Below are 25,341 nucleotides of genomic sequence, written 5' to 3' on the forward strand. Positions count from 1 at the left end.
TATCAAAGCTCAAACAAGGAAAAAGGATCTCATGACTGCAGAGGTTTTTACCAAATGGTCCACGAAGGCATTTGGACGACCTCCCACATCCAACCAATTAGCAACTGAAGAAAACAGGAAGAGAATAACTGACCTCCTTCACTGAATCGTAGAAAAAGAAGAATCCGTTTCAAACTTACTAAGAAACACACCTCTAACAACCATCACAATTACCAAAGAAAACCTCACGAAAGTCATAAATGAACTTCCTAATAAAGCAACTGTTGGTCCTGATAACTTCCCTCTTTTCATGGAAAAATCAGAAGTCTTTACATTATTGAGGTGCTGCATCGCCCTTTCAATCAAATCATTCAAAAAGGTACTCTCCCCTGTATATGGAACAGCTATATAGTCAGGCCCATTCCCAAAATAAAGAAACCAAAAAATGCCAAAGACTATAGACCCATAGCCATAAGTTGCACCATCTTGAAAATTTTTGAGAAGGCCCTTCGCTCAGCACCTACACCCTGTCTTATCTGGAAGATCAACTGTCATAAATCTCCTTGCGACCCTTTTCCGGATGCAGAAAGCTCTCAACAGTAAGGAACAGCTCGATATTATCTTCCTAGACATATCTGCAGCTTTTGACAATATATCGATAACGGCTCTGAAACAAATTTTATATTTCTACTTCAAAATACAAGGCAATCTCCTGAAGATTTTATGTAGCATTCTGAAGGAAAGTCGGCTCATAATCCGTAATGACGATTTTATTGCCCATTACTCCATTTTGCAGTGAGTACCACAGGGAGGGTGTTCTCTCCTCACTGTTATTTGTCGCAAGTTTTGAACCATTTTTTGCATCCCATAAAGACAACTTTATTACATATGCTGATGACCTGAAATTCTTCGTCAAATCTGAAGTTAAGCAAAGTTAAGCTAAACAACAAGTTAAACAAACAAATCAACAAGCCAATAACACAATAAACGAACTGGAGCATTACCTCGATTGTATTGGACTACATTTAAACCCAAGTAAATCTGCCCAGATGACAATTACAAAGAAAAAGAGCAGGAACAATATCTCTACGCTGCTAAGTTGATATGAAGTTCCAAAGGTTAAATCGCACATAGACCTTGGCCTAAAATGGGATGAGGGACTAACATTCTCTGAGCACTTTGATTACATCAAAGCTAAAACATATGCAGTGCTCTGGGCTGCCAAACAGAAGTTAATTGGCATTAGAAACCCAGATATTGTTAAAAAGTATATCTTGAAATGTATACTTTCCATCCCACTGTATGCTTCACAGATTTGGTCCTCTGCCCCACCGAGCAACCTGAAAGCGTTCCTTAGTATTGAATACTGGCTCCTGAGATGGCTGAACAGGATCTAAAATCACCCATTTACTATCTCTAGAGCCATCCTACTTTCCAATCTCAGCATTCCTCCCTGCAAACAGACAATTAACACAAGAAACATTTTCACATTAGCCCAACTGCTAACAGGAAGATTAGACGCTCCCAGTATTGACGGCTTGTTTCACTCTCGTTGAGAAGCCACCAGAATTGCTGAAACAAGACATCCTCTTCAAAGCAACTTAAAAAACCTGGACAGCCTAAGTCACTTTTTTCCAGCAAACACAACAGAACTTTTCAATTAACTAAGAATTGAACCGGAAAAGCTCTGTAATGAAAAAGCCTACAGATTGCAAGTCTTTGCTGACTCCTATCATCTCCCGTAACTGTAGTGGCACAGCCACTCGGCTCAAAAATTGCATTTCACTTTGATCCCTTTTAACTATATATTCTCAGTATTCTAGATGCCAACCTAAGATGTTAAAATTTTAAATATTCTATAATAAAATCATAATTACTTATGTATTCCAAAATTCTGTATTCAACCTTTCAGGATGAACTTCCCACAGACTTTGTAACCTTTTGCTCATGGGTCCACTTCACACCTAAGAATGTAACTCTCACCCTTCTAGCCAATGGCTGTCACAGGGGTGTCTCTTCAACAGAGAAATGAATTGATAATAATAATAATAAGTAAATCCCACTTCAGCACACTGTAATCACTGCCACCTACTGGTTCATTCATCTGCAGATTTTTAATGCACGAAGAATCACTGCTGATAATCAGATTAAGAGTATTACTCTCTCTGGTTGCCTCTTGAACATAATGCTGTAGAAAACAATCTTCCACCAAATCCACAAAAGATTTGCTACTGTGCAAGTGACCAACCCACAAGTTCCAGTCAATATCTGGGAAATTAAAATCCCCCATTATAAGACATTCTGATTTACTGGCCCATTCTATTTCTCTGTGCAGTTGTTGGTTGCATTCTTCAGAATCAATAGGCCAATAACACATTCCTCCTCTCATTTTTGATATTCCATTTCCTTATGTGACACCAAACTGACTCAACATTGCACTATCGATCTATATCAGCTGGATGCACTTCCTTAGATTTTGTGTTTCTTAATTAACAGCATAACCCCTCTTCCTTTCCTATTCTGTCTATCTTTTCTGTATGCATTGTACTACCCAAATTCCAATATCCATCTTTGATGTCTTGACCAGCACTATAAATTCATCAAATTTATTTACTATAACTTCTAGCATTCGTGTACATGCAAGTATACATGCACCTATTCTTATTCTTAGTTACTCGAATACAGACCATGTATTTACTTTCTATGATGACTCCCTCCAGTCCCTGAAATCCCCAGCATCTTGCTTTCTATGCTGCTGCTCATTCTAACAGAATGAGTACAAGAATCACTTTCACCTCTGCCTGTGGCTACTGTTAATCTTTTAGTGTGTGAATCCACCCCCAAGCTAGCAGTTTTCAAACCCACTTAACGCTGTCCTGATAGCACCAACAAATATTCTTGCCTCCTTTCCATTTAAGTGTATCCATCCATGTAGCAGCAATCTCTCCTGTTAACAAGCACAGAAAATGCTCAAAATAATTCTATCCCATGAACCTTGCACAATCTCTCCAGGGCTGAATTGACTGACAAGGGTCTCACCATATACTCCTTCCTATTGCGTCTGGGCAGAATTGCACTCTTTCAAATCTAACCCTAACTTGCGACTTTTTTTCAACATCAACATTGTGACTGTACTTAAGTAAGTCTGCAGATTTCCCACTCTTAATGTCATTAGTGACAATGTGTACAACAATATTGCCTTTTGTGCCTTTAAAAGATGATATCTGCTGTATGTCATCAAACTTTTGCCCCTGGCAGACATACCCTGGTCATATTCCGCCTATCCTTTTTGCACAATATATTTCCTGTCTCCCTGACAATTACATCACCAACAATAACTAGCTCCTGTGGGACCAGCACATTTTGCCTTGAAGATTGCTGCTGTGTTGCCTGATGCACAATTGTGAGCTCTGGCATTCAGTTGGGCAGCTGAGAACTTGATGGGTCCCCCATTTTAATTGCTTCAAGGGAATCTACAAAGGCACAGATTAGAACGCTGTTTAGGTGCATAATTACTCGACTCTCTGTACCTAACACACACACACACACACACACACACAGAAAGAGAGCCTCCTTGGCTAGATCATGTCTTGTTTCAGAAATGTCTGCGAACATTTCACAAGTTGCGCGTTTTCTAAGTTTGTGAGGCATTGGAGAATCGCACCCTTCGTTTCTCCCCCCCCCCCCCCCGAGCCACAGCATTCCCCCTACTTTGTGTGTCTGTTGCTCTGCTGCTCTAGTCTGAGGCATAATTTTCATTTGAATACAATTGATTAACAATGAAAATTGTCAATACTACACTATCTAGTTTTATGTTATACCTTGAGCTAATAAGTTTGGAATATACACTATGCTATACCATAATGATCACAATGTTAAATTAGAGGCCGGATGTTGCAGAGTGGTCAGGAGCGCAAGTGCAGTAGCACACGCTCTTTGAGTGGAATGGGTTCGAGCCCATGACTGCTAAATATGATTAACATTTGTATTGATTGATTTATTGTAAACTTCACTGACCTGGTGGTCATGCCGGAGTATAAACATTTTTTATATATATATATATCTTAGCTAAACTTTAGAGCTACCTATTTACCACAATTAAAAATTTGAATTCCACTACCACTCACTCTATACTATAACAATGGTGGCAAGATGCGAACAAAACAACGGTTTTGTTCGCAATGGTATGTTAGATAGTAGCCTACAAAATATTTAGCTAAATTAAAAATAAAATAATGAGCCGACTAGGACTATAAAGCTACTTATGGAGGATTTAATATGACAATTAAGTCAATAAAATGGCAAAAGTCTTCAAAAACTTATCAATTTTGGCAAAACTCGGAATCTGTTTTCTTTGGATATTTAAGTCTCTCAAAGTACATTCTAGGGTTGTTAGCTATATGACTGTCTTAAGAGTTAAATGACTCTTTCATTTACTAGGTATCACTGCTTCTCTGGACCACAAATAAATCATTTTGGCCTAAAACTATCTTTATACCCAAACCAAGTAAATCAATGTTCCAAATAACTGTTTTAATACTGAAAATTTTTCTTCCTCCCCTTCACAGCAGGCTCGCTCGAAAAGGGAACACTTATAATTATTCCTTCTTTACTCGAGCCTCCACCTTTGTCTTACTTTTCATCTTTACCATAATCATCTTGATGTTTGTCTTCTTTTCTACCTTCACTACAATCATCTTCATGTCTTCTTTTCTTCATAACAAACTTGTCCATCTTGCTATCAAGAGTATTTAACTAACTGAAATTTGTTTTGGCTACAGGTTATTACAGTATGTAGATAAACATATCAGCTGATTATTCAATAATCTCTTTAGTCATATTATTGTAATGAAAATTTATACCAGTTTTTTCTAAGATTAGATTTTCTTCTTTAACCTTTTGCACTGCACTACTTCCACTGTGTGCTTACCCTACCACTCTAAATTAACTTCTGCATGCAATGCTGTGCTATGTCTTGTTGCTGCAAAGTAAATTTATAATGTTTATTTCCAGGAAAATTATGATATTCCAAAAAAGATTTCTTCCAGGTAGCCAAATATATCTTCAATATATGTAAGCAACTTATTGTCGAGCTTAATTCAATACATAACACCTGGGGCACATATATGTGTCATGTAGAGTTCCCTTCGACAAGGGAGCACAGAAGGTGAACAGGAACATAATATTGTACGTTTTTTTATTTTGAAATTGTAAATAGAATGATCAGCTGATATACGTAAATACTGTCACATTGCGATTTATGGAACACAAAATAATAAGGATGTACCTTTTTATAATGAAATAAATATATAAATTTAAAAAATATATATGTCTAAGTAACTTAAACCCAAATTACATGGCAATATACATAAATATTGTATTTTTATTATAAATAGTACTATAATTGATAATACTGTTTATATTTAGTTGAATATACTATTTATAACCCAACAAAGAAATGCTTACCCATAATGCCGAATCTTGGCAGCAAATCTCAGTATTACCATTAAAATTACAGCTGTTTATACAACTACATATACCTTCTAAAATAGCTCATTCATTTGAAAACTATAATCCAATCAGATGATCAGTGCAATAAAAACCTTAAGATGAAAGCTCATCTGGAACTTACATTTCTGATTCAACTTTACAAAAGAGAATAAATTATAAGATTCATTCTGAATGGAGACTTCATAGTATAGGACCATAGTATTAAAACCAAGCATAATGACAACGTTTAGAGGTTGCAGAAATGCTATGTTCTTCCTTTCACCCACCAAGGCTTATGGTAGACAGGGCCCAGAGCAGGCAATTTCTGTCAATATTTTGGGAATTTAGGTTTGGCTCATATTTAGTTTTGTTTTTAATTTGGAGAATTTTATTTTAGAAATTTTTTCACCGTTCAATAAGTGGATGACTGTCATTTCATTGGTACTTTCTAAAATTCCTTTTTAATCTGGATAATGCAACATAGCATTAAAAAGCAATTTCTAAGATAAATTAGAAGATAATATGCAGAATAATGTGTAAATACTTTAGTCTGCTAAAACACAAAAATGTTTGTTTCCTTCTGAGTTATACTTACTGTTACTTGAGACACTTGAGTGGAATGTGGTGCACCAGGCTGGCCTAGAGAAAAGTGAGGTGGGCCTATTGTCATAAAGGGAGATCCTTGAGCAGAAGACACTGAAGGCATATAAGGGACCATAGGCTGTCCTGCTGCAGCACTCAACATTGAAGTATTCATCACCTATAAAGAATGATTTTAAAAAATTTGAAATATATGAAAACTTTCTATTTTGTTTCAGTCATATAAGCAATATCATTGTTATCAGAGAATAAGTAAAATTATGAATAAGAAAAACAATGCATAGAAAATTAAATGACAAAACTTAATGGCAATTCAGTGAAAGCTGTGCACACACCATGTAATGTATGCATACATGCATCTCTTAACGGCTTATGGCTGTCTTTAAATATGCATGTTATATCATTCATGGATTCGCTTTATTTTGTTGCTTATTAATGATCTATAACTTAAAGGGGGTCCCACTCTGAAATGGCACCCCTCAATGAATTTAGTATTTTATATGGTGTTACAGAAATTGGTACTGCTCCGATTGATGTTGTTCAGAGTAACTGCTCAGAATGCCTATTATTTTTGGTTTCAATTAAGAGATACCCAGAGTGAAGACTCTTAACTGAATTCAGAGTACCTGCTAACACCTCTAAACCCTTTTGTATGAAAAAGGGTGATGTTTTCTAAAAGGTTTCTCGATGTTAGAATATATGATTTTTAATCATACATTCTAACATCTAACAGAGTACAGTATTTCAGTTTGGAGTCTCTTTGCTGCATTGGCATTACCTGTTTCACTATTTTTATTTTCAAACAGGGACTATGTTGGGACGACCCCTAAAGAAATAACTTTATCAGGATTGATAGTGTTTTAATTTTGGTTCTGTGCCCAGGCTCTCCCATCCACCACCCAATAAGGAATAAATGCACTCAGGAGTGGGATGCCAGACACTATACCCGCACTGCCACCAGCCCGAATCCTGTCCCTCGGACCATGAGGGTAGGGGCATAGCATTGACACAGTTGACCCTTGCAAGCAAACACACTAGCCAACCGATCCTGGCTGAGCCGCCAAGGACAATCCATCTTGTCGAAGCAGGGGCTAAAAGTGTGTTGGAGTGGGCCCCCTCAATCACCAGGAACACTTTTCCAAGTTTCCACAGGTTGCAGCAGACAGCAAAACAGGGCAGATTCCTACTGTGTTAATGTGGAGAACCAGTAGGATCACTGGGAGGTCCTCTCACCACATACAGATGCCCATGTTGAGGGATAGTTGCAAGCAATTAAGTCAAATATTTAAAAGATTCAGCTGTAACTTTAAGACGAATATTTTGACTACTAATGGACAGAAAATAATTACGTGAACATTCATTAATATCGATATATTCTTTAAGTTATTTTGAAATTTGTTTTAAAATTTCAAAATAACTTATTGAATTTAATAGATTGTTCCAACTGAAGATTTTTATGTTCACATTTTAAGTTTTTTAAGTTATATTTGCAAATATCATTTATAAGATGACTGGACTTAGTCAAAAGTATAAATGATTCTACATGAAGCTTTAAATGTCCTGTGTTTAACATTGAATAATACATGGTCTCAATTGTATATCATTGTAATTATTATTGCAACCTTTTAAAGTGCACAAACAAAATTAACCATTTTAAATTTGTTTTGTGTTATCCTTTGAAAAGAAAATAATAAAGGAGAGAAAAGTGGATGCTCTGATCTGTTCTAGTATAATTTTTCACTTCACAAGGGCCCACCATTATTCAAATACATTGAATTGGTGGGTTGTAAATGTCAGGTCAGCGATGCACTGATTTGTTTAATGTTGAAATGCAGTGATTCCCTGGCCATAGCTGTCCTTGTAGCTTTTTTTTTTGATAAGTTGAGACACAATAGTTAGTCTGTTCACAGTGCTGCTAAATTTAAGTTAATTGGCATTTTCTAAATTATTTTAGGAGTGCATTCCTTCTGCCCACAGTCTATCTCAATTTATTTCTCCCCTTCTTTATTTGTTGCTATAGTTATGTATTGGTTTATTTTCTATTCACTACTTACTTGGCTTACTATATAAGTGGCATATTCTTCATTTATATTCAAATTATGTTTCAAATGCTATGCATTTGAAAGATCCTATACAGTAAACCCCCGCTATTCGCGGTATCTGTATTCGCGGTTTCGCGATCGCTGATTTAATATAAAATGAAACTTAAAAAAATGTGAATTTTAAAGCGCCGTGAATAATTTCCGCCATAAAAAAACATGGGCGTGGCTAAAATTATCTTTCCCGGTCAAAACAGCGTTCAGTGGGTGGGGGAGAGGGGTGACAAAATCGTGAGCGTGGATGTTTCTCGCTAATCCTTGTTCAGTATGTGTTATGCACTTGTCATGGTAGGTTTGGTCGTTTGCTTTTAATTTATATGCTTATAAATTGAATAAATTTATCAATTTATAAATTGATATGCTTACATAAGTGATAAATCTACCGTTTTGCAGTGTAAAAGACTTTTTCGAGTGTGTTAACGGAAGAAAGTGCCTTTATTGTGGACAAGTTCTTTTTTACCCGTACAAAAATATGCTACGAATAACAAGGGAAATGTGAAAATATCAAAGAAGGTGATGATCAGCGAATAAAATTGAGTTATTAGACAAAATTTCTAATGGTGAAAGTGTCTCTTCAGTGGCAAAACATTATAAAATCAATGAGTCAACGGTACGATCAATCAAAAAATCGGAAGAAAAAATCCGCCGTAGCGTCCGTGAAAACGCGCTAACTGCTTCAAAAACTTGCTCTGTAACTCGTGATTTTAATTAGAAAAAAATAGAAAAAGCTTTAAATCAGTGGATAGAAGACCGAACTCAAAATTCCGTTAAGTTCACTCATCATTCGTGAAAAGGCAAAACTCCTTTATCAACACTAGCGAAACCGGTGATAGCACTGGCGGGATAAGTTTTTTTGCTAGCAAAGGCGCTGGTTTGAAATTTCTAATAAATATTACATTTAATATTAAATTGTTTCTTATTTTCATTTCGATGCCATATGCTTGCATTTCACTATGTACATATAATACATACATAGACAAAAATTTAGACTAGTTTTTCTTATATATTTCATACTTTGGAACGGAACCCCTTTATTACTATGGGAGCCATAACTCAGTATTCGCGACATTTCTCAGGAACGTAACCCCCGCGAATAGCGGGGGTTTACTGTATTCTATTTCATGTTCATTATTATTCTTATTTTTACTGTTATTACAATAATTATTAATATCTGAAATGTACACCACAATTTAAAATGTATACAGTAAAAATAACAATCGAAGCAAAAGCAATCCAACTCAGTGTGAGCAGTACCAAAGCAGAGCAGAGCAAAATAAACAATATATAGTAATAAGGAATAAAAGAATAAGCTATGTATTGTGAATAATGAAGAATATGAGAAAGAAAGAAAATTTTATGGACAAGTGCCACTACAAAGACTCCAACAATGATAACAAATATATAAACCAAAAAGCTGCATAAAGCCTTTCTTTTTTTTTCTTCACAATACATAGCTTATTCTTCCATTCCTTGTTATTATGCACATTATTTACATATACAGGTAGTTCTGGACTTTATGAGTTAATTCGTTCCTAGTTCCTTGTAAAGCGGGAATTAATTCCCACAGACAACGTTAAAAACAGGGGTTACGTTCTCAACAATGAAATTAGTGAGCTAATAAGTTTGTTTAAACAATGATTCATTTATCCAAAGAAGTTAAAATGTAGCCTATAAAATCAAGCAAATTATAATAATAAAGAAATTATTTATGACTTACAAATTTTAAAGTATGGTTATTCTTCATCATCATCATCAACTAAATGCAGACTCGTTGATCACTCATTATTGGCTCAACACTTACTGGTTTGTTGCACAAGGAGTCGTAGTCTTCAGAAATGCTTCAAGAGGCATTTGTTTCCAAGATAATCTTCTATTTTCTTTATAAATTTCAATAGATGCATAAACATTTTTTAACAGAACGCACAAATTGCAACTAACACGATTTGTGCAGAGTAACAAGTTTACGAAGATTAAAAAAAAAAAAAAAAGGAATGAAGATTTCAGTAAAGGGGAAACACATTTCACCATAATAATGCAAAAAAACCACACAATTCCAGCTATCGGTATTTTCACAAATGCAATAACATTAAGTTCACTACCCATTTATATTTGCTTGCAGTAACAGAAAAGCCCAATACACCGGAAAGTGCAAATTGTTTTTATTGTTTTATGGTCGTGACCTCCAGAAACGTGCTTTAGAAAATATTGTTTTATGGTCGTGACCTCCAGAAATGTGCTTTAGAAAAATGTCACAAAGACGTTAAAAATCGGTTCTTATAACAGGACATATGATAACAATGAAAGTGTAGTGCGTTTTAGTGATTTCATTTGGTAACTAATACAATTTAAACTATAAAAACGACCTTTCAGAGAGTTATATAGTGAAAATTTCAACTTTCCAAGGTTGTGGAACGAATTACCAATAAACAATGTGTTATTGGGTTCACATTACGATATTTTCACAATACGATAGTGTCTCTGGGACGGATTAATATTGTAAAGTTGGGTACACTATATTGTATAGCTACGCATGTGGTTTGAAATGTGATATTTATGAATGTTTAACATTCAGTTTTTGCAATTAATGTTCATATTTTCGATTTTGTTGATACTTTGAAAAAAAAAAAAAAAAAAAAAAAATTGTAAACCTGGGAACTTGGAGAGCAAGAACTGCCTGTATACAAGTATATCTTTAAATAAAGCATATTAGCCTTTTCACAGTTTCTGGTGTTTGAGTATATTCAGTCATAGAATAAGACTACCAAGCCTTATGTCTTGTGTAGCGCTGCATAAAAAAAAAGCTCCATGTAGTTACTTGCTATACTTCTGCTGTATAACCTGTGCTATTACACAGCCTCTGACCACATAACTTTTAGAAAATATATATATTAGTGAATACCTACCTACTTCAAGCTCATTCTATACAATATCGAATATTGCACATGACAGGCTTTGTAGCATTATTTATAATGCTCTACCAACCAAAAAATATCAATTTATGTATTTTTTAATATCTGCCAAACATTCTGTGATCATGTCATATAACATCTAAACAAAATACATAAATATTAAGTGTGCGTGTGTAAACACACTGAATACACTCTAGAAATGGTTGCTAACTTCCAAAACCAAGAGGACAATATACACAACTGTGGTGGTGGTGGGAATATGGTTAGTGACATGAACTGGTTCAACCATTATATGTCCGATACCCAGTGATCTGTCTGATATATTTAAGCCATCTTTACATATAGCTCTGTTTAGTGCTGTGCAATTATGCAAATAGCAAGGACTACTAGAATAACATGGCTATAACTATGAATGGTGTAAAACTAGTGGCTATTCAAACCTATTATTACTTTTTTTTAAAAAAATCTTCCCCACTGGCTTTCAAAATTCTAAATTTGGAAAATAAGCGTGGGCTTATTTTAGATCAATACAATAAATAAGATTTTACTGTATATTAAATATATGAACTACAAAATTAATCACAGCACTTTCGTTTCCTTTGCCTTTGTCAAGAAAAAAAAAATATATATATATAATTAAGCATTGAATATATAAATTACGTACTTGCATGGCATTAGGTGCAAGTGACTGTAGGTGGGAAAAATGAGGAGTTAACATCCGTGGTTGTTGAGAACTATAATGAGGCTGTTGCAGTTGAGCTTGAAGTGTTGGATGTTGAGACCGATTGTCTGTAGACCGTGAATGTAGCATAACTTGGACATCTTCATCCTCTGCACCCTTCGAAATCTAATTCAGTAAAATCAGTTATTTTTAGCATTCATTTATTCACTCATTATATAAATTTTTTTCTCAATATAGAAATTTTTGGTTAATCTTTACAAGTGGATGCCCCTGCTTTTATTTTTCTGAAGGCGTGGCCTGATGCTGTGTTTGAGAAGCATTGCTCCTCCTAACTGGTCACGTGACATGTATGACACAAGGTGCTTATGTGACATGCTCGGAGGGATGGTTTTTGGTTTTTTTTTTTTAGGAGCATTAGCAACTAAGGCCATATTGCTCCAGGATATGCGGTGGTCATTCCTTAACCTTTCCGCATCCTCCGTATTTGGTGGTGACGGGCTCGAACCCCGGTCTAATCAAGAAGCGTGTGCTACGCACTGCTGCTCCTTCCCACCTGGCTACGGAGGCGCCTGCTTGGAGGGAACTGATGAGACTGCGGCTTGCCTTTGTAAGCTGGTCACGTGACATCAATGGAGCTATGCCTGTGCTCCCCAAGTTCTCAATAAACAGCAGTCTGCGAGAATACGAGTACCCTCTTCTACAGACAAGAAGAATGATAGCAAAGTGGCAATACAATGGATGCCGTATTTCCACGCTGCTTGCCACATGTCGACAGAACTGACTAAAGCTTCACAAGCTGGTCACATGGTGTCATATGTCAAGTGACGTAAGCTGGTCATGTAACATGCCGGTGCTTTGTGCTTTTCTTGGATCTCGGCGACAAGCAGTGCTGCTACAGTAAATGCAGTTTTTGCACCAACTGCATTTTAGCAAAAGCTAAAATGTAAAACACATCAAAAATCCAAAGAAGGTATATCCACTTGTAAAAATCAGCATTCTTAAGATAAAAAAAAATACACAAGACAAAAAAAAAAAAAAAAATTCACGGAATGGGTGCACACTTGTAAAGATTAACATTCCTAAGATGAAAACACACTAACACATCGGATGGACTGTACATTTACGAATGTTATAATAAGAGAATGAGAAAACAAAATAGGAAAAAAAAAAAAAGGAAATATTTATTTAACATCTAAATGCTAATAGTCAGTTCACAACAACCACATTAATGACTATAATCACACTTTAATAATATGAAAATCATAGACTAAAATTTAGCAAAATAAAATCATATAAATTAAAATCAAAGATGCAAGTATTAATATCAATCACTTCATTTATTAATTTTTCTGATAATTCATTCAGGCCTTCTAAACTTGTCTTCATACAATTTTTAAAAAATTTAGCTACAACTTGTGCAGCCAGAAATATTGCTCATTTAATTATTTTGAAAATTATGTGTCTTTTGAATTTTAGTGATTTATTTTCACCGGGTACCACTGCTGGTACTTTGCAAAAACACTGCTTTATTCAAAGTGATGTTTTGCATTTATTTGACATAAATTTATTGAATTTGTATTTTATAATTACAACATTGTGTAAGCCGATAATATAGCCAGTAAAGTAAGAATGAAATTTCAATTAAAATTAAAAATGAATAATAATAAAAAATAATATGGCGGTAACCCACCACAGAACCGTTTTAACATATTTAAACCCTAATGCTTCCGATGGATGGGGTAGTAACATATTCTCAAGATTAAAAGGATTAATGGTGTTTCCTATTTTGTGATATTTAAATTATAGAATAATTTTAATATCATAATAATTTTAATATTGTATATATTATCATTAAATTCTACTATAAAATGCCTTTAATATATAAAATTATGTTTTATAATACATTTGTTTTTTATTATATTTTATATTTATTATATTTTTATATACTTAACATATTTTTATTCATTTTTATTTTTTTATTCCAAACACCACTTTGATTATGACATTTAATGTTCAATAACCTTGATATTTAGTTCCACTATTAATTATTTTGTACTGATCTAATAAGACAATTTTTTTACAATTTCATCTTTCATTGAAATAAATAAAAAAACTTCAGTGACAAGTAATTCAGAAATATGATTCTTACAGATCTCGGTGGCAAACAGAGAGGTAGAACATTAGCATTAGCATTAGCATTAGCATTAGTAGAGGCATTTGATGCAAGAAAGCAAGCTTATGCAGCATCAGCCAAAAAAAAAAAAAAAAAACCACTTCCACTTCACCCCTCTGTTCGTTCAAAATACCTGTCCAGCTGAGCCTTAAACTTATTTAGGCTATCAACCTCCACCACAAGGGATGGAAGTCTGTTCCACCAACCAACCACTCGCTGGCTAAAGGCAAATTTCCGCACGTCTATCCTACATCTGTCTTTCCTCAATTTGAATTTATGCCCTCTCAGGTGATTATTCTGAGCTAGAGGAAGAATCCCATCAGCATTGAGCATGCTTAAACCATTCAAGGCTTTATACACCTCTATCAGATCACCTCGCTGGTGCCTAGTCTCCAGACACTGTAATTTGCAAAACTTAAGCCTTTCTTCGTAAGAGCACCCCTTTGTTCCATTCACTAATCTTGTTGCCCTTCTCTGTACTCGTTCCAGCAGCTCTACATCCTTCTTGAAATGAGGCCTCCAGACCTGTATACAGTACTCTAGGTGTGGCCTGACCATCGCCTTATACAATGGAATAATCACCTCCTTATCCCTGCTGGAAAAATTCCTGTATATCATTGACAATACTCCATGAGCTACTCTTGCAGCCCGTCTGCACTGCTCAGAGAACTTCATATCTGCCTGCACAACCACCCCCAAGTCCCTTTCATTCTCTACCACTGTCAGTGTTGTACCATAGAGTTGATACGTTGCTCTGGGGTTGCTGTTTCCCATGTGTAGTACTTTACATTTGTCAATGTTAAACTTCATTTGCCACCTCTCAGCCCATCTGCTCAACCTTTCCAGATCCTGTTGCAGAAGCATAGTGTCAGTAGTGTCCTTGACAACCCAAACATGGGTACCGTTTTCTATATATTCATAGAATGCTAGGAAAGTGACACTGACTACGTGCCGGCATGGGTGCAAAAAGTAAAATACATCAATCAAAGAGAAAAATACACTTAAAATTTAAAAAAAAAGCAAAAATCCACAGAAGGAGCACACTGAAATCCAAATCCATGGAACAAATAATAGTATTCAGTGCCTAATAGCGACTAAGCAAAGGAGGAAACATATTTTTCTACCCTATTTTCGTACAAGATTTTGAGATCATCAGTTTGATTCACATTTTTTTTTTTTTTTTTTTTTTTTTTTTTTTTGTTTTAATCTAGATGTTTAGTTCTGGATTGTTGATTGACCATTTTAAGTACAATCTGATTATAACATACGCAATATTAAAATTATTCTGTTGCTAGGAAACAGCATTAATCATTTCGGAAAAGGATTAACAAATGGCTGACAAAATGAGGTATGTGTATTCCTTCTATTTTGCATACCGTAAGCCCTTTGTGTTGGTTGTTGTTGATATGGGAGTTTGATGGCGCATAAGCTACTTTGGCTATAATGCGCCTCCTTTGTGTTGGTGTGTTGTAATACTGAGAATATGTTATCCTGTCCATGTGATCCGATAGTATGATTTTATCTTAGGAATGTTAATCTTTACAAGCATGTACCCCTCCCGTGGTTTTTTTTTTTTTTTAAATCTTAAGTGTGTTTTTATCTTAAGTATTCTCTTTGATTTTACTTTTACAGTCACTGACTGCATGCCATGCTGGCATGCAGTTGGTGGAGAGACTGCATTCACTGTAGCAGCACTTCCCTAGCATTCTATGAATGTATAGAAGACTGTACCCCTATTCTCCCTGCTTGCTGCCGAGATTTGAGGAAAGCACTGGCATGCCACATGACCAGCTTGCAAAACTTTGGTCAGTTCTGTTGATATACATGTTGAATGCAGCCAGTGGCAAGATAGCATGCATTGTAACACCACTTCCTTATCATTCTTTGCATGTGTAGTAGAAGCAAGTACCCATATTCTCTCAGACTACTTGTTGCCAAGATCCACGGAAAGCAAAGCCGCAGTCTCGGAAGTTCTCTCCACATGTATGTCACATGACCACCTTACATCATACACGCCATGTGACCAGTTAGGAGCAGCGCCGCTTGTCAAACATGGCATCAGGCCAGATCTTTGGTAAAATAAAAGGTAAGGGTAACTGCTTGTAAAGATTAGCCGTATAAATATTTATATACAATTAATTGTATACAAATTATAAGGTAAATGATTCTGAGAACAGCCAAATACAATAGGTTAAACTTTACAAGCAGGTACACCTATCTTTGATTTTTGCAAAGGCATGGCCTTATGCCATGTTCGACAAGCGGCACTCCTCCTAACTGGTTAAGTGACATGTATGATGAAAGGTGGTTACGTGACATACGGGTGGAGAGAACTGTTGAGACTGCCTTGCCATTGTAAGCTGGTCATGTGACATCGATGGCACTATGCCAGTGCTTTCCTCTGATCTCGGCAACCAGCAGCTTGAGAAAATACACATCAGATTTTCTCTTTGAAAAACTATTATCAAAAATTCTGTGATAATATACATTTTAAATACAATATACATTAAAATTTTAATGCTGATGAAACATATTATCAAAATATTCCTGCCTATTTGACCAAAGTGCAATATACCATCATAAAAGCCACTGTAAAACTCAAAAGCTATACAATAACAGCATGACTTTGGCAGTATTCTGCTGTGTATATGTAATACCATCATGCGATTGACAGTGCTTTTCTATGTATGCGAGTCATGCTAAAACTTGTCAGCTTTTTTTGAGTTTGGAGAGAGAAATTTCAACCTTCTGAAACCACAGAAAGGTAATTTTTGTATACAGGCACCTTATTATTTTTTTTTATTTATTTGTTTATTTTTGCAATTTTTTTTTATGAATTAAAAGTTTAAAGTTGTCAGACAAAATTTATAGGCATCGTATTGTATTATGCACAGTTCACGTGATCAAGAACAATCTGAGCTAATCAGTGATTAGCATGTCCATACCATAGCCAATCAGAGACAAGAAAGCTTCACACCCTCACAGTAGCAACTCGTGGTTGCGGGCAGTAAAGGTCCATGCAGTGAAGCATCGTTGTTTGTTGTTTAGGGCATTTACACATGTTGGAAATTTATTATGCAAAAATTTTTTTTGATTAATTGTGCTATTAATAAACTAAATAATAATTAATAATAGTGATAGCCATGCCCAGTTTTTGCTAATCGTGTTATAAAGTTTAATTTAACAGAACAAAGATGTCATGTCTGGTAAAAGAAGTTCAACAAATCCTAGTGCAAATGAAAGTCTGAAAAAGCACGTCAACCTATCAAATTGGTAAATCAGATGGGCGATTATTCGGAGGATGGAGGCTGATGAAAGCCCCCATAACATGCATACGGCTATGAATATACCTCCATCGACTATTATGACTATTATTTTATTTATTTATTTTTATGAAAACCCCAAACACGAGAGGTATTAGAACCAATAGTACAGTGCTTCGGTCGGAGGTTGAGAAGACGAAAGAAGATAATTGTTGACATTAGTCTTGAACTTCTGTAGACTAATTTTCAGGAAATACATATGAAGGAAGGTTGTTCCATAAAACAGCAGTTGAATGAATATGAAAAGTTGGTTCTGTGAGTTTGAAGTAAATGGATGTTGGCTTGTGGCAGCACATGTTCAGACTATTTTGAAAGAGAGCAGGAATTATAGAAGACAATTCAGAAGAACAGTGCCCATGGAAGTATCTGTAGAAAAAGCATGCAGCAGAAACAGTACGATTATAATGAGACAGCGAGTGGAGAGATTCGGTTAGAGATGAGTCATTAATTAACCTAACTGCCCTCTTCAGAATGGAATCTAGAAACCTGAAAGAGGTTTTGGGGGCACCGCCCCAGATGTGGAAACAATATTCCATGGTATGGTGGATTTGCGATTTGTAGAGAGTGAACGGCTGTTTGGAAGAAAAGTAACACCGAGAACAAGAGAGAAAACCAAGTTTTTTAGATGCCGAGGAAGCAATATTTGTAATGTGCTTGTGCCAAGAGAGATTAGAAGTCAGGGTAATCCCCAAAAGAGATATATCATTTTGCCTAGAAATTGGAGTGTCGCCAAAGATAAGCATAGGAGCAGAAGAATCCTTTTTGCGAGATATAAGATAAGACTCAGTTTTAGAAGAATTGAAATCAACTAAGTTGTCTTTGCCCCACTGGAGAATTACCTGGAGATCGGCATTTAAGGAATTAGTAGCAGATTTTCGAAAAGTTGAAGCTGATTGAGCAGGGCAAGGTTTCTCAAAATGGAAAGTGGAATGCAATGTGCTATCATCGGCAAAACTATGGATAGGATTTCCAGTCAATGGAAGAAGGTCATTAATATACAAGAGGAAAAGAGTGGAGGAAAGAACTGAACCTCGGGAGACACCAGCATTAGTGGAGAAGTTAAGAGACAGAGAGCCATCTACCATCACCCTCAGTGAGCAATCAGAGAGAAAACTGGATAACCAATTACAAAAAACATTTGCCAAACCATAAGGTCTACAAGACCTTATGGTTGTTTACAAGACCTTTATGTCAAACACGATCGAAAGCCTTTGAGATGTCAAGAGCAACTGCTTGTGTTTCACCAAACTTTTACATTGAATTTGTCCATAAATGGGTAACATAAACCAGAATATCAGCAAGACACTGACGGAATCCATACTGGCAATTGTTGATCAGACGGAAGGTTTCTAGATAATTTAAGAGTTGGCGGTTAATTGATTTCTCCACCGCAATTACTTCTACTCCTTTAGAAAGAGTAGAAGTAATTGCAATGGGACAATAATTGGATGGGAGGGACTGGTCACCCTTTTTAGAGTGACAAAACCTTCCCATCCAATTATCTGGCTGGATATGAGCAAATTTACAAGCAGAAGGAAAAACACCTTTGGAATAAGAAAGTGAAAAAAAGGGGCAAAGAACAGGACTAAGTTCAGGAGCACAGGTTTTGAGAACAAGTGGAGAAAGACCATCATGACTTGGAGCTTTTGTCAAAATCCTTTTGACAGAAGACCACACGAGGCATTGAATGGAGCATGTTGGGAATGGTGGGAGATGTTTTCCCAAGATTATTAATACATGAATTGGAAGAAAAATGGGATGCTAGTAGGTCAGATTTACCCTTCGCTGAAGTGACAACAGAACCATCTGGTTTTGACAGAGGTGGGAGCAGAGATGGTCAAAAGTTGCGGCCAATAGTTTTGTCAAGAGACCAGAATGCTTGGCTACCATTAGGGGATGAAGCAAGTTTTCTACTCTTAGCCTGTTCAAAATCTAGTTTGGACTGATTAATGACTGCTTTACAATTGTTGCGAGCTTTGGTGTAGGCAGAAAATGAAACTGAAGAATTGGAAAAAAAGCGAATTACAATATGCAACCTTCTTCTCTTGAACAGCATTTAGCACATTTGTTGGAAAACCAAGGTTTAGATAAAGGACAAGATTTTAAAGTGGAGTTTGGAATGAAGGATTCCATTCCTACAAGAATAATTTCATGACACGCTCTGAGCAAAATTGACATCAGAAGTTGTTGTTGTTTGTTTGTTTGTTATTTGGTTTTTAGGAGCATTAGCAACTAAGGCCATATTGCTCCAGGATATGCGGTGGTCATTCCCTGACTTTTCCGCATCCTCCATATTTGGTGGTGACGGGCTCGAACCCCGGTCTAATCAAGAAGCGTGTGCTACGCACTGCTGCTCCTTCCTACCTGGCTACGGAGGCGCCTGACATCAGAAGTCTTGAACAGAAATCTGACCAAGGAAAATAAATCTCGCAGGTCATCCCATTTTGCATTCTTGTAATGCCAAACAATACGAGGTGCAGCATAATCATGAACAAAGGCTCCACTGGAGAAAAGACAATCACCAAGTTGTGATCTGAGGTGCCTAATGGACCACTCACTTCTACCGTGTACTTAGAAGGGTTGTTTGTGTGAAAAAGATCAAGCGTGTTGGCTCTATGCTTAGGATTGTCTGGTATTCTTGTAGGTAAATGAATAATCTGGACAAGGTCGTTAGTAATTGCAAAAACCTCAGCATCTCAACCAGCTGGGTCGGTGTGACTAGAACATGGAAGCCAGCTGGAGCTGTGAACATTAAAATCACCAAAGAAAATTACCTCCTGTTAGGAAAGTTTGACTGGAGAAAGTCAAGTTACAAAGAGAGGAAATCAAAGAGCTCCAAGTGATTAGTGCAGTTGGGAGAAGGGTAGAGACAACAGATGAATTTGACACAATGAGGTAGAGAGATTTTAAGCTAGAGGAGATTCCAAATTACTAAGTCTCTGCCAGGGAATATCGGAAAGGACATATGCACAACTACCACTTCTGAGGCGAAAGGAATCGTACAGCAAATAATTTTGGCAACTGAGATGAGCAGTATCAGTTGAATCAACTGATAACTGAGATTTTGTCAGAAAAAGTACATGGGATTTGGCAGACTGCAAGTGGAAATGGACATAGTTGAGATTAGAACTGAGACCACATATATTTGTGAAATGGACTAGGAAATGAATGGACTGTGAAATGAAGTGTTTGGGAGGTTTAGATCTTTTTGCAGATCAGCTTACTCTATTAGTTTGACAATTCATGGTGTATTCAATGGTAAGAAAAAGTGGGTGGGGGGGACATGCTGTATGAAGTGCACTACATCTCTGCTTACGTTGGTTCACACCTGGGTGGTCACTTACAGTGTGCTTGTGCATGGAGGTTATACTTAGAATTACTAACAGTCTCACCATTGTGAAGGTGCAAGCAGAGAATTTGGCTGTCACAAAACGTCCAGACTTCTCTGAAATTGAATCCAGTTGACTTGAGTGTCAGCCGAATATCAGTTCCATCAGCATTTTAGACTCCCAAGGTAGCAAGTACAGCTTGTCTGGCATATCTGAGAAAATGTCTGTGACAACCTCAATTATGAAGAATGCTGATAAAATAGAAGAATCAATGCAAAGTGCTACACAAGTAAGCTTTTAGGAAAAAATGGAGCAATTGCTGATACTTTGGGTCGATGATTTGAACCAAAAAATATTACCTTGACACAGGCTGTAATAAGTGAAAATGCTAAGTCAATTTTTGAAGAATCAAAGAAGAAAAGAGGTCAGTGCAGTGAAATATTTTTGGCATCAAGGGCTGGTTCATGAGATTTAAAGCAAGAACCAAACACAGATGCTGAGATGGCTGCTGCATTCCCTGTAGATTTTCAGGCCACAGGAGGTTGAATATCCTTCAGATCATCTTCAGTGTATCAGGCAATTTAAAATTGAAGCCAATGATGATGTACCACTCAGAAACACCATGTTATGGAAGGCATAAACAAAGCCTGTTGCATGTGTACTGAAAGTCAAACAAGAAAGCTTGGGTGACACAGGACACCTTCTTGGATTGATAAACCAACTATTTTTGCCCTACTGTTCTCAATCTGGGTGAAGTCAGAATGACTCTTAAAGTTAATGTTTTCTATACCCCCCCCCCCCCAATACAACATCAGTTTTGCACCAGGGAGCAATAGCCACCTTTAAAGCTTATTACCTACAGCAAACATTTACAGAAATGGTAAAAGCTTTGGACATGTACAACATTGCCATCAGAGAATATTGGCGTCGTTTGATGTCTTAAAGGACATCAATCACATTAACACAGTCTGGCAAGAAGTGACAATCAATTGTCTAAATGGGGTGTGGCATAAACATCACACAGATTTCCTGCATGACTTCAGAGGATTCGAGCCACAATACAACGTTGTAGAAGACATCAGCAGGCTGGCACAAGAAGCAGCGTTAGAAGTCACAGTTGAAGTGTAACTAAGCTCTTGAAAAGTCATGCAGACTCTTTGAAATGAAGGCCTTGAAGAATTAGTTGCAGAACTTAGCCAATAGTAGGAGGAAGAGAAAGAAGACTGTCCTCAACAAATTATGAAGACCAGTCACCTACAAAGGATTCTTGCAGGTAGAGTCCTCACTAATGAGCTCTGTGACATTGATCACAACCGGGAGAGGAGTGCCACAGTTAAAAGGGGTGTCATATCAACCCTGAACCTTTATTTTGAAATTTTTAAAGAAAGGAGGAAGAAATCCAGGCAATCAACAGAAGATCATCAACAAAGGTCTTCAACAGAAGATCCTCAACCAGGACCTTCAAAAACCAACTAAAATTTCAGCATTATGCCACTGTCAAAATGTTTTATGCATGTAATTTCTTTTTTATTTACATGTACATACTATTATATTTATGTAGGTTAAAAATAAAGCACTTTTTAATTAAAAAAGTTTACTTCTGAGTTTTAAACATTCCAGTATGAAAAGGGTAGGTAAACTTTTTGATGCCCGGAAACTAACCCTGTGATTTTCCATTGACTCCATGATATAAAGATTCCATTTGCCTGTTTCCCTAAGGAACCTAACCCTGGCATAAATTGAGGGCTACCTGTACATCTCAAAGAAGTACAGGTAGCCCTCAATAGGAATTGCAGACGATATGAATTGTTCAGATTTATTATTTGAAACGGAGCTTAAAATAGTGAAATAGTTTTAAACAAAGAGTTTGAATTTAACAGCAAGTGACAAATTTTTTTGCTATTAAAAACACATGAACAGAAATTTAAACAATGCAATGGCTTGGCATTACAGGGCACATAGTGCATTACTCACATGCCTGGAATGAACAATGCTGCTTTGACATTAAACTTGAAAAACTTTCATTAATAATGCTGGTCTAAACAAATTTATAGTATTTCTAGGTATACCTTTTAATGCTCATTTTAAAAATCTGAACTGTTTTTATCCATCACGTTCAGCTTTTATACAAACAGTAAGAAATATTTGCTTATTTTGCTTTTTTTTTGTAACTGAAAGGTATAGATATGAGCAGACATGTTTAGACCTGTTGACACCTGCAAGTCAGGTAGCTATATAAACCAATGGAGGGTTTCTTCTGCATTTGTTTTCTGGTGCAGTTGTGCTAACTGGTACCTGCTATATTATTGGTATACGATTTTCATATTTTTCGTCTTTGATAATGGCAACTCGCAGTTGTGTGAATCGCTTTATGATATTGATGAAGGTGTATCAGGCTTAATGTACAAGTTTGCAGACGATATGAAGGTTGGTAGGATTGTTAATGGCAGTAAGGACAATATGCTACTGAAACAGGATCTGGAAAAGTTGAGCAGATGGGCTGAGAGGTGGCAGCTGAAGTTTAACATTGACAAATGCAAAGTGCTGCATATGGGTAACCCCAGAGTAACATACCAACTATGTGGTACTACACTCAGGGTAGTGGAGAATGAAGACCTGGGGTAACTGTGCAGTCAAATATAAAGTTTACTGAGTTCTGAGAGTGCAGACAGGCTGCAACAATAGCTCATGGGGTCTTTTTGACGATATATAGGAATTTTTCTAGCTGGGATAAGGAGGTAATTATCCCCTTGTATAAGGCAATGGTCAGGCCACACCTTGGAGTACAGCACACAGATCTGGAGGCCTCATTTTAGGAAAGATGTAGAGCTGCTGGAACGAGTACAGGGAAGGGCAATGAGATTAGTGGGTGGAATAAAGGGTTGCTGTTCTGCAAATTGCAGAGTCTGGAGACTAGGCACCTGCGAGGTGATCTGATTGAGGTGTATAAGGTCTTCAATGGTTTGAGCAAGCTTTTTTTTGTTTTTGTTTAGAAATCACAAAAATGTTGGACAAACACAAGAGTTGTGCTTTCAATTAAACAAAAACTTGAAATTATTCAAAAGTGGTGGCATAAATTCAAATTGAGGAAAGACAGTTGTAGAATAGATGTGTGGAAATTTGCCTTTAGCCAGCAAGTGGTTGATAGCTGGAACAAATTTTCATCTGTCATTGTGGAAGTTGACAGTTTAAATATATTCAAGGCTGAACTAGATAAACTGTGACTGAATGGATGGGTGAAATGGGAAGGGTTTTTTTTTTTTTTTTTTTGGCTGATGCTAATATAAGCTTGATTTCTTGCAACATATCCCTCTACTAATGCTAATGATGTTATGATGAATCAAAGAGAGAATATAATATTATTTGTGAAAAATGTATATGTCACATATTTGGAATTAAATAAGGTGACCAAAAGAAAAGTTGAGGCTTCCATAAAATGTGCCACACATGTGTATAGGGCTTGTGCTTGTGGAAATGTGGTAAAAGGAAGTAATGGCATTGCAATGGTGTGGAGGGAACCTTGGGATCATAATAATGACTGCTACGTTTGTTCCGTAAATGTAGTAGGTTATAATATAAACAAACTGAACATTGTGTACTCCAACTACGTTACTTCAGATCCACCATGTGGATGTGAACTCCTAGTACCACCTCCACCAGACGTTCTTGAACATACGGTAAGACCCCCCCCCCAGGATGGCTTAAACTGCAGATATAAGCGAACGCCTGCTGACCCCATATATAATGTGAATTGATAAATGAAACACATAATAAGACATTACCATTAAATATGGTAATAATAAAGAACAGCAGACTCTTGATTTACCGGGATCGGATTAACCAGGACACTTCAAGATTCCAAATTAAAAAAAAAAAAAAAAAAAAACAAGGAGAGAGACCAAATGTTTAGTTTGTTTTAGTATGTCACGTCGATTGTTGTGTTCTGTCGCACCGCAAAAGGACAAATTTTGGTTTGTTTATGTCAGGAACGTTGGAATTTATTTATTTTTTTGTTTAGAAATCACAAAAATGTTGGACAAACGCAAGAGTTGTGCTTTCAATTAAACAAAAACTTGAAATTATTCAAAAGTTTGAAAAAGGTGCATCCGTCAAATCTCTAATGGACCATAATAATGTTGGAGACCAAACCATACGCAACATCGTAAAAAATAAAGGGAAGCTATTAGATTTAAAATCAACATCGTAAAAAATAAGTGCATGTCCAATATGTACTACTCACGATTGGACATGCAAGTAGTGCGTGGTAAGTTTTTCGTTTTTTTTTTTATCTATCGTCATACTTTTTACATATGTTGCTGAATGTTTTTTGATACAATAAGTCCCTGACTTACGTAGCTTCGGACTTATGTTACACTATTTATATATATACAATTTGTATATATATATGTTTTTTTATAACTGAAGATTTCAGTGAAGGGGACACACATTTCACCATAATAAGGTAAAAACCCACAGAATTCCAGCTATCGGTATCATCACAAATGCAAGAAGATCGAGTTTACTACCCGTTTATATTGAATTGCACTAACAGAAAAGCCCAATAACCCGGAAAGTGCAAATTGTTTTTATTGTTTTATGGCAGTGACCACCAGAAATGTGTTTTAGTAAAATGTGAGCTCACGTGGGGTGATAATAGCGAGTATTCGCCTTAACCTTGTGAAGTTCTTTTCAAAAAAATTAATTTTGACTGTTATCATGGTGCCGACTAAGAGAATAAGTGGCAGCGGTACTAGTAA

General features: G+C 36.3%; 1 protein-coding gene across 1 annotated transcript in view; it reads right to left on the reverse strand.

The window, feature by feature from the left end:
* LOC150084466 (uncharacterized) overlaps positions 1 to 25,341 on the reverse strand; it is a 186,934-nt gene that overhangs the window by 33,391 nt on the left and 128,202 nt on the right. Inside the window, exons 6-7 of the mRNA XM_090375237.1 lie at positions 11,742 to 11,924; positions 6,065 to 6,229 (exon numbers count right to left, since the gene is read on the reverse strand). Of these exons, the coding sequence (XP_090231363.1) occupies positions 6,065 to 6,229; positions 11,742 to 11,924 (348 nt within the window). The remainder of the gene's footprint in view (positions 1 to 6,064; positions 6,230 to 11,741; positions 11,925 to 25,341) is intronic.

Source organism: Mastigoproctus giganteus, chromosome 6 (assembly GCF_048544385.1).
Source record: "Mastigoproctus giganteus isolate SK-2022 chromosome 6, ASM4854438v1, whole genome shotgun sequence".
NCBI classification, from domain to species: domain Eukaryota; kingdom Metazoa; phylum Arthropoda; class Arachnida; order Uropygi; family Thelyphonidae; genus Mastigoproctus; species Mastigoproctus giganteus.